Source organism: Oncorhynchus nerka, linkage group LG12 (assembly GCF_034236695.1).
Source record: "Oncorhynchus nerka isolate Pitt River linkage group LG12, Oner_Uvic_2.0, whole genome shotgun sequence".
Classification (NCBI taxonomy): Eukaryota; Metazoa; Chordata; class Actinopteri; order Salmoniformes; family Salmonidae; genus Oncorhynchus; species Oncorhynchus nerka.
In genome coordinates this window covers 54487072-54501457 of record NC_088407.1, presented here as the reverse complement: position 1 = coordinate 54501457, position 14386 = coordinate 54487072, and the positions used below count along the sequence as shown (strand labels likewise).

The 14386-nt window shown below is 43.4% G+C and overlaps 1 protein-coding gene across 1 annotated transcript in view; it reads right to left on the bottom strand.

Moving 5' to 3' along the window:
- Positions 1 to 1960: 1960 nt before the first annotated feature.
- Positions 1961 to 14386, bottom strand: part of LOC115138375 (filamin-A-interacting protein 1-like) — a 28210-nt gene continuing 15784 nt past the window's right edge. Inside the window, exons 5-6 of the mRNA XM_029675168.2 lie at positions 3166 to 6022; positions 1961 to 2690 (exon numbers count right to left, since the gene is read on the bottom strand). Of these exons, the coding sequence (XP_029531028.2) occupies positions 2493 to 2690; positions 3166 to 6022 (3055 nt within the window). The 3' untranslated portion in view covers positions 1961 to 2492. The remainder of the gene's footprint in view (positions 2691 to 3165; positions 6023 to 14386) is intronic.

Sequence of the window (14386 nt, the reverse complement as noted above, 5' to 3'; positions counted from 1 at the left end):
CATCAGTATTCAGACCCTTTGCTATGAGACTCGAAATTGAGATCAGGTGCATCCTGTTTCCATTGATCATTCTTGAGATGTTTCTACAACTTGATTGGAGTCCACCTGGGGTAAATGATAATGATTGGACATGATTTGTGGCAGGCCAGGCGCCTGCAAGCTGACTTTGGTCGCCAGCTGGACGGTGTTTCCTCCGACACATTGGTGCAGCTGGCTTCCGGGTTAACTGAGCAGTGTGTAAAGAAGCAGTGCGTCTTGGCAGGGTCGTGTTTTGAAGGACGAATGGCTCTCGACCTTCGCCTCTCCCAAGTCCGTAGGGGAGTTGCAGTGATGGGACAAGACTGTAACTACCAATTGGGGAGGAAAAGGGGTAAAATAAATACAAAACAAAAAAAAGATTGTCTGAGATCCAACTTTGCACAAGTGGGTTGACAAAACTGAGCCCAAGGCTGAGATGTTCAATTAAATCTAAATGAGTGAATGACCAATGTATTTAAACTGTGATAATGTTACTAACAATTTTGAAAATGTGTTGAGGTGTTTTACAGAACAAGCTTGTACCACCACCTCCACCGATGGGGGTGTATGGAAATGTGATGCACACAAAATGTATGGTCGCATTTGTGTTTATGTATTGTTTATTTTTATTTTGGAAGAATGCTTTTACTGAAAGGTCAGTCCTCCAAGGTTTTGCCATTGAGATGCATTTATACTACTGTTGGCCAGTAGGGGGCAGTGAGACATGTTCGCTTCACAAATGAAACAGAATTTTACAAACAATTTCACAATCAAAAACACAGGCCTTTTGTCATGGACATACCTTAGTAGGACCAGCTACAAAAATACTGGCAACAAATTATACCTCTGCGCAACAACGGAAACATAGGACATACTAATCATCTCCCTCTGAGAACAACCAACACAGTAAATAACCCACAGCCATCTCTCTGCAATCATCTCTCTCTAGATATCACAATCATCTCTCTCTGGATATCACAATCATCTCTCTCTGGATATCACAATCATCTCTCTCTAGATACCAGAATCATGTCTCTCTAGATACCACAATCATCTCTCTCTAGCTACCACAATCATCTCTCTCTAGATATCACAATCATCTCTCTCTGGATATCACAATCATCTCTCTAGATACCACAATCATCTCTCTCTAGATATCACAATCATCTCTCTCTAGATACCACAATCATCTCTCTAGATACCACAATCATCTCTCTAGATACCACAATCATCTCTCTCTAGATACCACAATCATCTCTCTCTGGATATCACAATCATCTCTCTCTAGATACCACAATCATCTCTCTCTAGATACCACAATCATCTCTCTCTAGATATCACAATCATCTCTCTCTGGATATCACAATCAAGCTCTCCTCTGAGCAACAGAACACTAGCTTATTTAGCTTCAGAAGGAATCTAATTGAAGACAGCTGCGTCCTGACGAGGGGGTGGGGTCAGTTCTCCAATTAGCCATGGTGTCAACCAACCAGCTGCTTGGGGGATTTCAGGAAGCCATTTCCTGAAATACACACTCAAATAAACTAACTACAACACAGAAACGGGGGAACGTAACAATTACAGAAACGGGGGGGTCAGGCAAACGAAGGGCAGGCATAGGTCAGTAGTCCAGAACAGAGTTCGAAAGGTACAGAACGGCAGGCAGAATGGTCAAAAACCAGAAAAGCTAGAAACCAGGCACTAGCGACAGACACGCACGAGAAGACCGCTGGTAGGCTTGACGAAACAAAATGAACTGTCAACAAACAAACAGAGAACACAGGCATAAGTACACTGGGGATAATGGGGAAGATGGGCGACACCTGGAGGAGGGTGGAGACAAGCACAAAGACAGGTGAAACTGATCAGGGTGTGACAAATATTATGAACTCAATGCATGTTTGCTCATAGCAATATTATCTGTTTAATATGCTGAAGTTGGTCATCTTTCAAAAAAGTATTTTATTTAAAAGACATGTCATTACAAAAACCTTGACATAAAAAGGACACATATGATTTGGCCTCAGTACTAAATGCTGTAACAAGCAGTACATATATAATACATAAAGCAGTTAGTAGCAGCATTACCTAACAATCCACATGGGCTATATTCCCTTAAAAATGCACACATGCCAATTGTTATCTAAGAAAGCAGTGAAGTTGATTTCATCGACATGAAAACAGAATAGAATTTATTTAAAAAATATATATACATAATTTCAAGTACAACATTTTATCGTATAATGTTTAGATATGTATATTGTTTCAGTTGGACGAAAACACAATGGTCAACTCAGCCTCCTGCTCAATAGAGAGGAGCCAAATGACTTTCTCTTGTCTGAATATCCCCCCTCTCTCTTTCCGCCTCAGGGTACCTCATTTGAACTTTTACACTGAGCACCTCTGACCCATAGAACACTACCATGGTTGGCAGCTTGTTTGATTAATGTTCCCTGTTAGTGTCTCTGGCTCTATCAGCTTTTCCCTCCATTTTGAAAGGCTGTTGTGCTGCTGATTGTGGATTTCTTAAGCTCTATCCTCATGGACTGGCTCTCTGCTCTCATTCCTCCAAACATCCCCAGAACTCCCAGCATGGTTTTGCCCGTCTTCAGGCTCTTGAAGATGGGGATACGGGTGAGCCCTGCCCGGGATGGGTGGGCATCATGCCCAGGCTGGGATATACAGGGATAGGATAGAGAGAGGATAGAAAGTGGCAAGGATGAGAGGAGAGGAGGCCACAACAGAGAAAAGGGTAGAAGAAAATTAGCAATTACTAAGGGGGAAAATATATGACAACATTTCCCTTCAAGAACATTTACTATATGACCTGTAAATATTTAGTCCTTCTTTCAAGACCAAGTGAAGGAGTACTGTTTCTGTCAGACTATCCATCCGCCCAACAAAGACGGGACTGCTCAGTGAGACGCCACTGTGTCTCCCATCAATACGCTATGTAACAGAAAGGAAAGTACATATCCACAATCTTTCAAAATTATTATTTTGCCAGTTCATAAACATAATCATTTCATACATTTCCTTTAATTGGGGGTGAAGAGGGTTAATACAACATCAAAATGTATAAGCTTGAATGAGTGAGTTACAGGTTAACATAACACCCAGGGGAATTTGTGTTCTGAGGAGACTCACCACAGCTTGTGTTGGTCTGGCAGGGGTGGACGTGACTGGAGTGATAGTGATGCTGCTCATCACTTTACTGGGTGTGGTTTTGAGGGCTGTAGTGCTGTGGCGAGGGGAGCGCAACACTGTGCCCGTGGATAACGTAATTTCTCTGTTACACTCCGTTGCCACGCTGACAGGCCTAACCACCACCTTGGGGCCTGTGTTGTCGTTGTTGTTGTGGCCCTCAGAGGGGCTCTTATGGAACTGGGAGCCATGCAGGTGGATGTGGATCTTATTGTCCTCTGTGGTGGTGATGATACTGGTGTTGGAGTTGTACTTCCTGATCTGCGTGGGGACCATCTGTTTCTCAGGGGTGACCTTGAACATTGCCCGGGCCATGGTCATCTCATGGAGCTCTGGGGAGGCGGACATGTTGGACAGCATGGATGTGCTGACCGTCATGATGGATATAGGTGACATGGGCCTGCCTGAGGAGGAAGAGGAGGAGGAAGATGAGGAGGCCCTGCTGCACTCTGGTGACTTGGCCCTGGAGATGGTGGTGATGCTGACTGGGGACTTGGCCATCTCTGGTCCCCCTGGCCTGGCACTGGCTCTGCCCCTTGAAGAGGTGGTGGTGTGGGTGGGAATGATGGTAATCCGAGACTTCTGGTGGACCTGTAGGGTGGAGCTGGAGTAAAGGTCCTCAGCAGTGGGACTGCTGATCTCCAGGGTAGCCATGCTGTTCTGGTGGTCTGGGGTCACTCTGATGCGTAAAGGCTGCCCTTCCTTTTGGGACATGGTTAGCTCAGAATGCATGGATTCACTGTTGATACCCACAGACCTGTCCACATTACCACCCTGAGGAATATTTTCCCTCTTCCGCATCGAGGGAATCCAAGACTTCTTCATGCTGAGGTCAGTTGCAGCAGACAGTGAGAAGTGCTCTTGACCACCAGCTTTCTCTGTGGGTTTCTTGAGGCACTTCTGTTGAAGGTTACTCATGATGTGATTCTCTTCCTGGACAGACTTCCTGATGAACACAGCTGGGGTGTCCTCTTCTGCCATCTCAGTGGCGAGTGCATCAGTCTGCACTCCAGTGGACGCCATTGCGATGTCCACCATCCTCCTCCCATTCAGGCTGGGTTGTAGAGTGCGGCTGTAGCGCTTGGTCACCTCCAGCTCTTTGGTGAGGTGGAGGACCTCAATGCTCATCTTGTTCTTCTTCTCCTTTTCCTCTAGGAACCTCTGCTGGAGGAAGGAGTAGTTCACTTCGAGCTGAGAGAGCTGGTCTTTTTTGTTCATCAGCTCATGGATCTTCTCATTGAGGGCTACTATGTCATTCTGCAAGTCTCTGGTTTTGGCCTCTTCTGTCTTGTAGCGCTGTCGTAGGTCTACTTCTTGTCTCTCCACCTCTCCTTTCTCTATGCCTTTATTCAGGGCAATCTGACTCTTCATCTCCTCCACCTGCTGAGAGAGAATATGGGCCTTGTTTTGTTCTGTCAGGAACTTTTTCTCCAGCAGGTCATACTGATCCTCTGTCTTTATCAAATCTCCCTCCACAACCTCCAGCTGCTTGAGGCGGTTTTTTAATTGCTCTATTTCAAATGTTAGCTCCTTCACCCTGTTGTACTCTTTCAAACCCCCATCTGACAATCTTCCCAGGTCCCTCCTTGCTATGTTATGTTTGCCTATATTTCCTTCCTCCTCCAATCCATCCAACCTCTTGTTCATTTGGCTGACTTTGTAGCTAAGATCCTTGCTCTTTTCCATTTCACAAGCAAGCCTAGTACTAAGCTCTCCTTTCTCTCTGGTGAGGGTCCCTACCTTGGCTTCCATCTCTGATTTCAACTTCAGGAGCTTTTTACTCTCCTCTATTAATCTCTCAGTCACTTCCATAACCTTGCCCTGCTCAGCCTTGAACATCTTACTCAAATCACAATTATTGTCCTCTAACTTCATTCTCTCCATCAAATTGTTCCTCTCATCAACCATTACCACAGTGAATGACTTCATCTTCGCCAGGTCATCTTTAAGGCTCTGCTCAGTCTTTTCCAGTCTCAGCTCAGAAGATTCCATCTCTTTCATGCGTATCTTAACTGCTACCAGTTCATCGGTGAGCTCCTTCGACATGCCCTTCCCTCTCTCCAGAGTGGAGTGTAACTGGGAGTACTCTGCCTTGCTGGCGTCGAACTCCCCCTCTAGTCTCTCCAGCTTCACCATCCTTCTCTGGAGCTTCTCCACCTGCAGTTTGAGTTCTTTCCTTTGGCTCTCCTCTTCCTGCAGCCTCTTCCTCATCTCTCTGTACTGGACCTCTGTCTTGGTGATTTCCTCGTCTTGCCCTTTCATCTCAAATACCTGTTTGCGGAAGTTCTCCAGTTCTGTCATTAGGTTAGAGTTCCCACACTTCCCTTTGCTGGTCTCATCCCTCAACTCGTGCAGCTCCTTTTCTGGCCTCCTCAGTGCTACGTTGCTCTCCTCCAGCTCCTCCAGTTTGTGGGTGAGTCCAGACAGCTTGGCATCCAGCTGGCGGTTCTGGAACTCCTGGCTGACCATCTTGGCTGTCATCTCCTCTTGCTCCTGGATGAACTTGGCCTGGTGTTCCTTCAGCTTGCCCTCCAAGCTCAGGGCCCTCTGGCAGTCCTCCTGTGCTCGGCAGCTGGTGTCGTTCAGGGTCTGCTCCCTCTCCTGCAGCTGCTGGTTCAGCTCCTGGACCCTCTGGCTCTGCTGGTCCATCTGCTCCAGGTGGAGTTGCCGCTCATCCACCAGCATCAGGGCAAAGGACTTCAGTTTGACCAGCTCCTCTCTTACCTTCTCCAGACGCTTGGCGTGCTCCTTCTCTTTACGCACCTGGCAGGCTTTCTCATCCTCCAGCAACCTCTTCAATCTGTGAAGAGAGAACAAAACAATAGATGAAGGATAAGTAAGGATGTGTGTAATGTTTTGTTGCACTGTACATCCTGGAAGTAGCAGTGTTTCATATGGTGTATCATACTGTATCACAAAGAAAAATATCATTTCTAAATGTTTCACTTTAGCCGAGCTTGATACTTTGTATCACAAGCATGTTTTGAATTTCTACAGAAACGTCAAACCATAGAACATTTGATTCACATGACAGAAGTGATTGAACTCATCATACAGTAAATTGCCATGAAAGGTACAGTGTTTAAGATACAATTTATTTGCAATATATAACTACTGGTATTCACTGCTGCAACACACTCTTTGTGATGAATGCATGCATACATCAATCGAAAGATATACATTCTTTTCTCATGCTCCCAAATAATGAACCTGGTAGATGTTAACTGAACACAGAGGAAATCAAGCTCTATTACTGCATAATGGATGGTCAGGATAACGTCTCTGATCTGTTCAGTCTCTGATCGGATCCATCATTGTGGTTCCCTGTGAACATTTTTTAAATGTATCCTGCTTTATCCTGATTCTCTTTGGTTCAGCTCACCATGCCTCTCACACTTCATTTGGCAAATAACTGCAGCACACTGAAAGAGGTAGTACACTAGGAAAAATTGCCAAAAACTCCCTCACTGTTTTCCATCCTTGCTTCTGGAATTAAGACTGAGAACTGAGATTTTGACTAAACCGCCAGTGAGCAATCTCTTTTTCTCTCTGCTTCTTTTTCTGCTGTGCATGTCCATATGAGGAATCTCAGCAGACAGAGAAAGCCAGTAACAAGTTACATACAAAATACACTGCATAGTTGTCTTGGGAACATTCCATCTTTTGCCTGAAGTGCACACTTTATATAAAAATACAGTACATCTCACACTGAGCTGCAATATCAAGCGAGTAACACGTTCCGACGACAGTACATATCATGTCAGCAGAAACAGCTGAAATCTAAACAACTTAAACACCATTCAAAACTTACCCACTATTCTTGATGCATTACAGGAGAGTCCATGTCTAACATGTTTGCCATAGTAGATGATCAACTCCAAGTTCAGAGTTGGCATAGACCCCCTTTTACACTGGAACTCTACCATCACATTCCAAGCCTGTCATCAGGACACAATGAAAGGTGAATGAAAATGGTGTGTAGCACCGGACCTTCAGCTAGTCACCTCGCCCATATTCGGCAGGCAGAGCTCTGTGGGGTTCTGGTTTGGACTGTGAGAGGGTGGGAGGGACCCTGGCCAGAGGGTAGGAGGGACCCTGGCCAGAGGAGGGCGTTCTCTACACTCCTCCTCAATTTGTTTCCCCCTTTTTTGTGTTCACTTACATGCATTGCGGAGCTTGTTTCAAGGGAAAGGGCTCCTACACACAGGCTGTCACAATAGCCTATTTACACAAGTAATTCAGACTCACAGTACATCTTACTCAGTCATGTCTCCATTATTGAAGTTACTTCTTCTATTAATTAAGGTGGTTTCTATAGAGACAGCGCTGTTTTGGCTAAGCCAAATTATGTTCATGGAAAACAATGCAAAGTACCCACATGAAAAAAAATACTATAGTATACTATGGTCAAAATACTGTAGTATTACTATATTTATACACTATAGTACACTGTTTCTGCAGACTTTACTGTGGTATTCACTGTTGTCTTCTTGGACATGACTGTAGAATACTATAGTATTCACTATAGTGTTTTTGCAGACTTGACTGTACTATAGTATTCAATATTTTTGCATACATGACTGTAGTATACTATAGTATTCACTGAAGTGTGTTTGCAGACATGACTGCAATATATTTTAGTATTTACTGTAGTGTTTTTGCACACTTTACTGTAGTATTGAATGTCATTTTTTTGCGGACATGGTTGTAGTATATTGTCAGGGCCGGCTTTAGCCTTTTGGTGGCCCTAAGCGAGATTTGGTTGACGGCGGAGAGAAAAATGCACATTTTAAAGTTAATTTCCTGCAATTCTACCAGAGAAAGTTTTAAGCAGGTTTTTTTTCCGGTTCTACACATTTTACCATGACTTATGCAATGTTAATGATATACAATATGAGCAATAGTGAATAACAAAATCAATGGGGGCCCCGTGGAGGTTAGGGACCCTGGGCAATTGCCCTACATTTATTTTTTCTAGTCCCATGTTTTGTCATGTTATTTTTGGCTCATTTGATCCCATATTCACTTTTTGCTATTTGTACAGCCGGTCCTGGAATCCCCTGAAGCTTGTCTGTGTGCGTTGTACAGCAGATCAACCGACATCTTCGTGTTCATCAGTCTCCCTTTTAGTTTTTGGTGACATATTGCTTTGTAACGGTTCAGTCTGGACAGTTGGTTTTGTGAGAAGACCTCTTCGGAGTCAGGACGTCCACGACAGAGTCCAGACGACTGCCGTAAAGCGTGTGGATGTCGAAGAGTCAAACAACCGATTCCGTCACGTTCCTGAGAGTCTCCCCTTTTCATATTGGTGATATATTATTCGATATTGATTTGGGTTTTACAGACCAATTTCATGTCCATTTTCTTGTCCGGATCCTCATGTGTAGAAAAAGTCAGCTTTCGCAAACCCCATGTTATGGAATGGGTGCAAGTAGAAAGAGGGGATTGAGCTGCTGACTCTACAAGAAACGGTAAGTCTCTAGCATAAACACACAGGATGCTATTCAAAATGACGCTGAAGAGCATCATTTGACTTTATGGTTAACTGGAGTCCCACAGTAGATGCACATCACCATAACCCTCACTCAAACCTCAATTTTTTACATTTAACCAGGCAAGTCAGTTAAGAACAAATTCTTATTTACAATGACAGCCTAGGAACACTGCCTCGTTCAGGGGTAGAACAACAGATTTTTACATTGTCAGCTCAGGGATTTGATCTAGCAACCTTTTGGTTACTGGCCCAACACTCTAACCACTAGTCTACCTGCCGCTCAATCAGTTAGTCTTGTAACTGAAGAATATTGTGTGACTGAAATTATCATTAAATTATCTGGCAACAGCTCTGGTGGACATTCCTGCAGTCAGCATGCCAATTGTACGCTCCCTCAACTTGAGACGTGTGGCATTACTGTATGACAAGACTGCACATTTAAGAGTGGCCTTTTATTGTCCCCAGCACAAGGTAAACCTGTGTAATGATCATGTATTTTTTAATCAGCTTCTTGATATGTCACACCTGTCACACCACACCAAAGGAGAAATGCTCACTAACAAGGATCTAAACACAATTTGTGAAATAATCTTTTTGTGCATATGGAACATTTCTGGGATCTTTTATTTCAGCTCATGAAACATGGGACCAACACTTTACATGTTGTGTTCATATTTTTGTTCAGTGTATTTCCATTGTGGTCCTGTTTCAAACATAGCTGCGTTTACACAGACAACCCAATTCTGTAGTATAGTATTCTACACAGTACACTAGAACATTTTAATGTAAGCACTACATGGTCAAGGATACTAGTGTATAGTATTCTACAGCACAAAATATTATAGTAAGTATTACAAGATCTAGGGATATTACAGTGTGTAGTATAAAATTCTCCATTATACTACAACATTCTATAGTAAGCACTACACGATCGAGGGATATTACAGTGTCTAGTATAGAATTCTCCAGTATACTTCAACATTCTATAGTAAGCACTACACGATCGAGAGATATTACAGTGTCTAGTATAGAATTCTCCAGTATACTACAACATTCTATAGTAAGCACTACACCATCGAGGGATATTACAGTGTCTAGTATAGAATTCTCCAGTATACTACAACATTCTATAGTAAGCACTACACGATCGAGGGAAATTACAGTGTCTAGTATAGAATTCTCCAGTATACTACAACATTCTATAGTAATCACTACACCATCGAGGGATATTACAGTGTCTAGTATAGAATTCTCCAGTATACTACAACATTCTATAGTAAGCACTACACGATCGAGGGATATTACAGTGTCTAGTATAGAATTCTCCAGTATACTACAACATCCTATAGTAAGCACTACACTATTGAGGGATATTACAGTGTCTAGTATAGAATTCTCCAGTATACTACAACATTCTATAGTAATCACTACACCATCGAGGGATATTACAGTGTCTAGTATAGAATTCTCCAGTATACTACAACATCCTATAGTAAGCACTACACTATTGAGGGATATTACAGTGTCTAGTATAGAATTCTCCAGTGTTATTATTATAATATAAAACTTCAAGCACTGCAATGTAGCGCCTTAGACTGCTGTGCCACTCGGGAGGCCCCAGTATACTCCAGTATTTCCACAAAATTCTTTAGTAAGCTCTAATCAATCGAGGGATACTACAGTGTATAGTATAGAATTCTACAGTATACTACAAAAGTCTATAGTAAGCACTAAACGATCAAAGGATACTACAGTGTGGAATACAGGATTCTACAGTATATTACAGTTTACTACAGAATTCTATAGAAATCTAGAGTAAGTACTCTAGTATTTAATATTTTATGTGGGTAGCCTGTGGTCAATCTCCTAATACCCCTCCCTATAGACAGGAAATGATCTGGTCAGACAGGAAGCTATAAACTCAGTGGTATAGGAGAGAGGACGGTGAGTCTGTCTGCTGTAGTGTCACCTTGGGAGAAGTGGATCAGTGGTCTGCTCGGTGTAAACTGACGTATAATGGGGAAAACAGATAGGGATGAGCCAGTTCCGCTCCCTGGAGGAGACTCTGTAACGAGTCAGATGTACAGACAGACAGGAACCCTGAAAATGCTTTTCTGAGGTGCTGAACGATATGGTGACCAAGTGGATCAGTACAGAGCATGGTTCCCCAACTGAATTTGGCCCACGGGCGGTTTTGTTCCAGCCGCCAAATTTTCTGAGCAATTGTATTTATTTGGGGGATTTTTGGGGGGGTGCACATAAAAGACTGTAAAAACACCAGGAAATCAGGCCCAAGTGATCTTAATTTTCTAAATCTGTTGCCAAATATTCCCGCGCATAATAAAGAGAAACGTGATCGTATAGAAATTGTATGCAAATGTAGCCAGGTTGGAAATGATTGTTTTTGTCAAATATTATATCTGTTTGGGCTTCTTGCGGTCAATTTGCAGGCTACAAATAATTTGTAATTATGTTCTGGTCCCCGATCATCTGCTCAAGAAAAAAACGTGGCTGCATCTAGTTGATGATCCCTGGGATATAGACAGTAGGCCTAGTACTCTAAACCTTACAGACAAACAAACGTCTATCTTCACCACAACAAACACAATTAAGGGCAATGTAATTCACTATCCCTTAAACAGCGGATCATAGTTGACCTCAATACAGAGGATGCGCTGAATTCAAGATTACAATAGTGAAGATCCTTAGTTTATGCTGTGAGTTTATGAGCATCTGTTCCCCTCAAAACCTGCTGCAAAGTCAGATTACCACCATGGCTGGCTACTGTACAGAGGATCACCCAGCCTCCACCTGATCTTCATACATACTGTATTAACATGTTCATAAATGATTGACAAAAAAGAATGAGATCTGTATTTAACACATTTACATTTGACATTTTAGTCATTTAGCAGATGCTCTTATCCAGAGTGACTTACAGTAAGTGCATTCATCGAAAGATACAGTAGCTACAGTAGGAGAGACAACCACATATCACAGTTAAATAAACTACTAGATACGAACATTCAATTCCAGCTAAAAATGGATATAAAGCCTCGGACAAAAAAATATACATTTTCATATACATCTAACTTCTATTAATAAGAAATCTGAGAACAGTCATATTTTACACACACACATGAAGGTACCCATAAGCAATCATTTCTGATGAAAAACTCAAATCTGAAAAATGGGTGTATATACTATAGCATTTGTCCTCACAACCTAAACAGGAGAAACTCCTGAACTCGCTTGACCACTTCTTCAGGAGCAATCAACAGTCGGTCCCTAAGAAAACAGATTTTCACGGTGGAACAACATTTCAATCATCCCGTGTTTCCCTGAGGAATGTAGTTGGAGGCGCAACAGCCTGTATGTGTCAGGGGCCTGTAGATTGAAGCTGACGCTGCCTGTCAAAACAAAGCCTTCGACTGTAATCCCTGCTCTTGAGGGGGAAAAGCATTACAGTAAGTGCTCAGCAGGATCTATACAGTATGGCCCAATCCCAAATCAACCCCTAGGCCCTAGGCCCTATGCACTTGTGGATATCGGAGAGGACTTGATGGGTCTTAGCAAATTGCTTACACCTATCAAATCCTCTAAGATATCCACAGGTGAATATGCCGTAGGGTCTAGAGATTGATTTGGGATTGGGCATACTTCTCATTGGCATTGTGTTAACAGAAGGGCACTAGGAGTGAGGCTAAGCAAGGTTGAGCTACTTTAATTTTAGAGCACCCAATGTGTGGAACACAAGGCGGTGTCGTTTTGATCACAATGGCGGCTAGTGGTATTAAATGCCTATCTTATGAATAATGTGTCAACCACAGCAACTGGCTTCTATTTCTTCATTCACCACATACTATATGTGTAATAGAGTGAGTGTAAATATAGTGCACTGTATCACTGAAAATCTGTGGTTTTATATAAAGATAACACTCGAGAATCGGAGATATTTCTTCCTTTAATCATGCACATACTTTTCTATGCCAAATAAAGATTTTCTCTTCCCCTCTGAGTGAGTGATTAGGGCTGTTGGCTATAAGTCGTGAGTATAGTTCGTAACCCCTTCTCTCCAAATTCCTTCAGTAGTCTGGTGTATGACCCGATAGGTGTTTTCGTTTTTTCTCCTTTCACACTCACACAATTTAGTGAGATATCTGAATGAACAGGTGTGAGATGGATGGACATTCCTCCCACCTCGCACTGACAGACAGAAACATCAAAACAGTGATGACCCTCTACCTGGCATGGGAGTGTGTGCGACTCAAGGCCAGAGGAATGTGGGCTCAGCCAGTGCTGATAGGAGAGTTAAAACACACAGCTGTTGGCACTAAGAGGAGGTTGTGGAGGGCAGGCTGAACACTGGCCAACCAGGACAGCGAAACAACCTGGCAGAGGAGGCCACCGCTAACACCTACAGTAAGATAAACTGGAGGTACAGTAGACCTACCTAGTGAAACCTGTAAACCTGTTAACTCCAACAACCATCTCAGGTTTGGATTAAACCGTTATAGTTCATATACGCCTTCCATGCTTTTAGAATGAAAGTCTCTGTTCACTCATACTGTGCAAACTGTACATAGCTAGTACCCGATGAAGCCCCCCCCCGCTGACTTTATCTGCTTCCCTAAGGGTGGGTAATGTGTAAGGGCCTTACAGTAAGGCTTTCATCAGACCGTCTGAAGGTTCATTAAAGGGAGATCCTGGGGTTGTTATCTCTCTCCAACTGAGAATGGAACCTGTTGTCTGGGGTTATGCATGCTTAGGGTCAACCTCAGTCAGGTGTCAATCAAACACAACATGGGCAAATGTCAGGTTCAAGTCCGTTGTAATGAACACAATCAATGTACAGTACTTCATCGCCATCTCCTTTTCTCCTCTTTCTCCCTCCTTCTCTGGGGCTTCTTCCACTGTCTGATGGCGGCTCTTCTGACTGTGATGTAGCCTTCACGGTATGTCTCCTGAGTTGTCCAATAGAGGCGAAGGAGAAAGGGCTGTGAAAGGGGCTGTGGAGCAGTGAGAGTACAGTGGTCTGGGAGATGCTGTTTGATGTTTTATAGCTTATGAAACGCAGCTGGGGCTCCACTCTGGCCTGTGGCCTGCAGATGACTTGGTGTGGGGAACATATACACACACTGGTGCACGCACACACACACGTGCACGCACACAGGTTGACTGTATACAGTACACACTTGCACACACACACACACTCACGCAAAAACACAGCTTAGTTCTAGCACATCATTTATAAACCTGAGTAAATGGTCCGTGTCCAGCGGCGGCTGGTACTGCACAGTAACCCTTAGCACAAGAGAACAGTTAACACTGTGCAAGGGCCCTTTATACTGCTGCTGGAGCCAAAGGAACTGCGTGGATTTATGGGCATACAGGTTTTCCATGCGTCCATTGAGCAAGTCGCTGCACTGGGAAGCAACAAGTCTGCTAAAGTGAGCTGGCCCTCTGTCTTTACAGGTCCTGGCCATATGATAGGTGTCATACAGTATAGACCATGATGATCAGTGTCAATGGGAGTCACAGAGTTGGGTCATGGTGAGGTACTGCCTAGCACACACTGGTCAGATGAACTCACTCATCCCTCTGTGTGAGTAGTTTAATCAGCTAGCAGGTCTCACAGGGATGGGGCCTCTCTCTCTCTCATGCATGTTT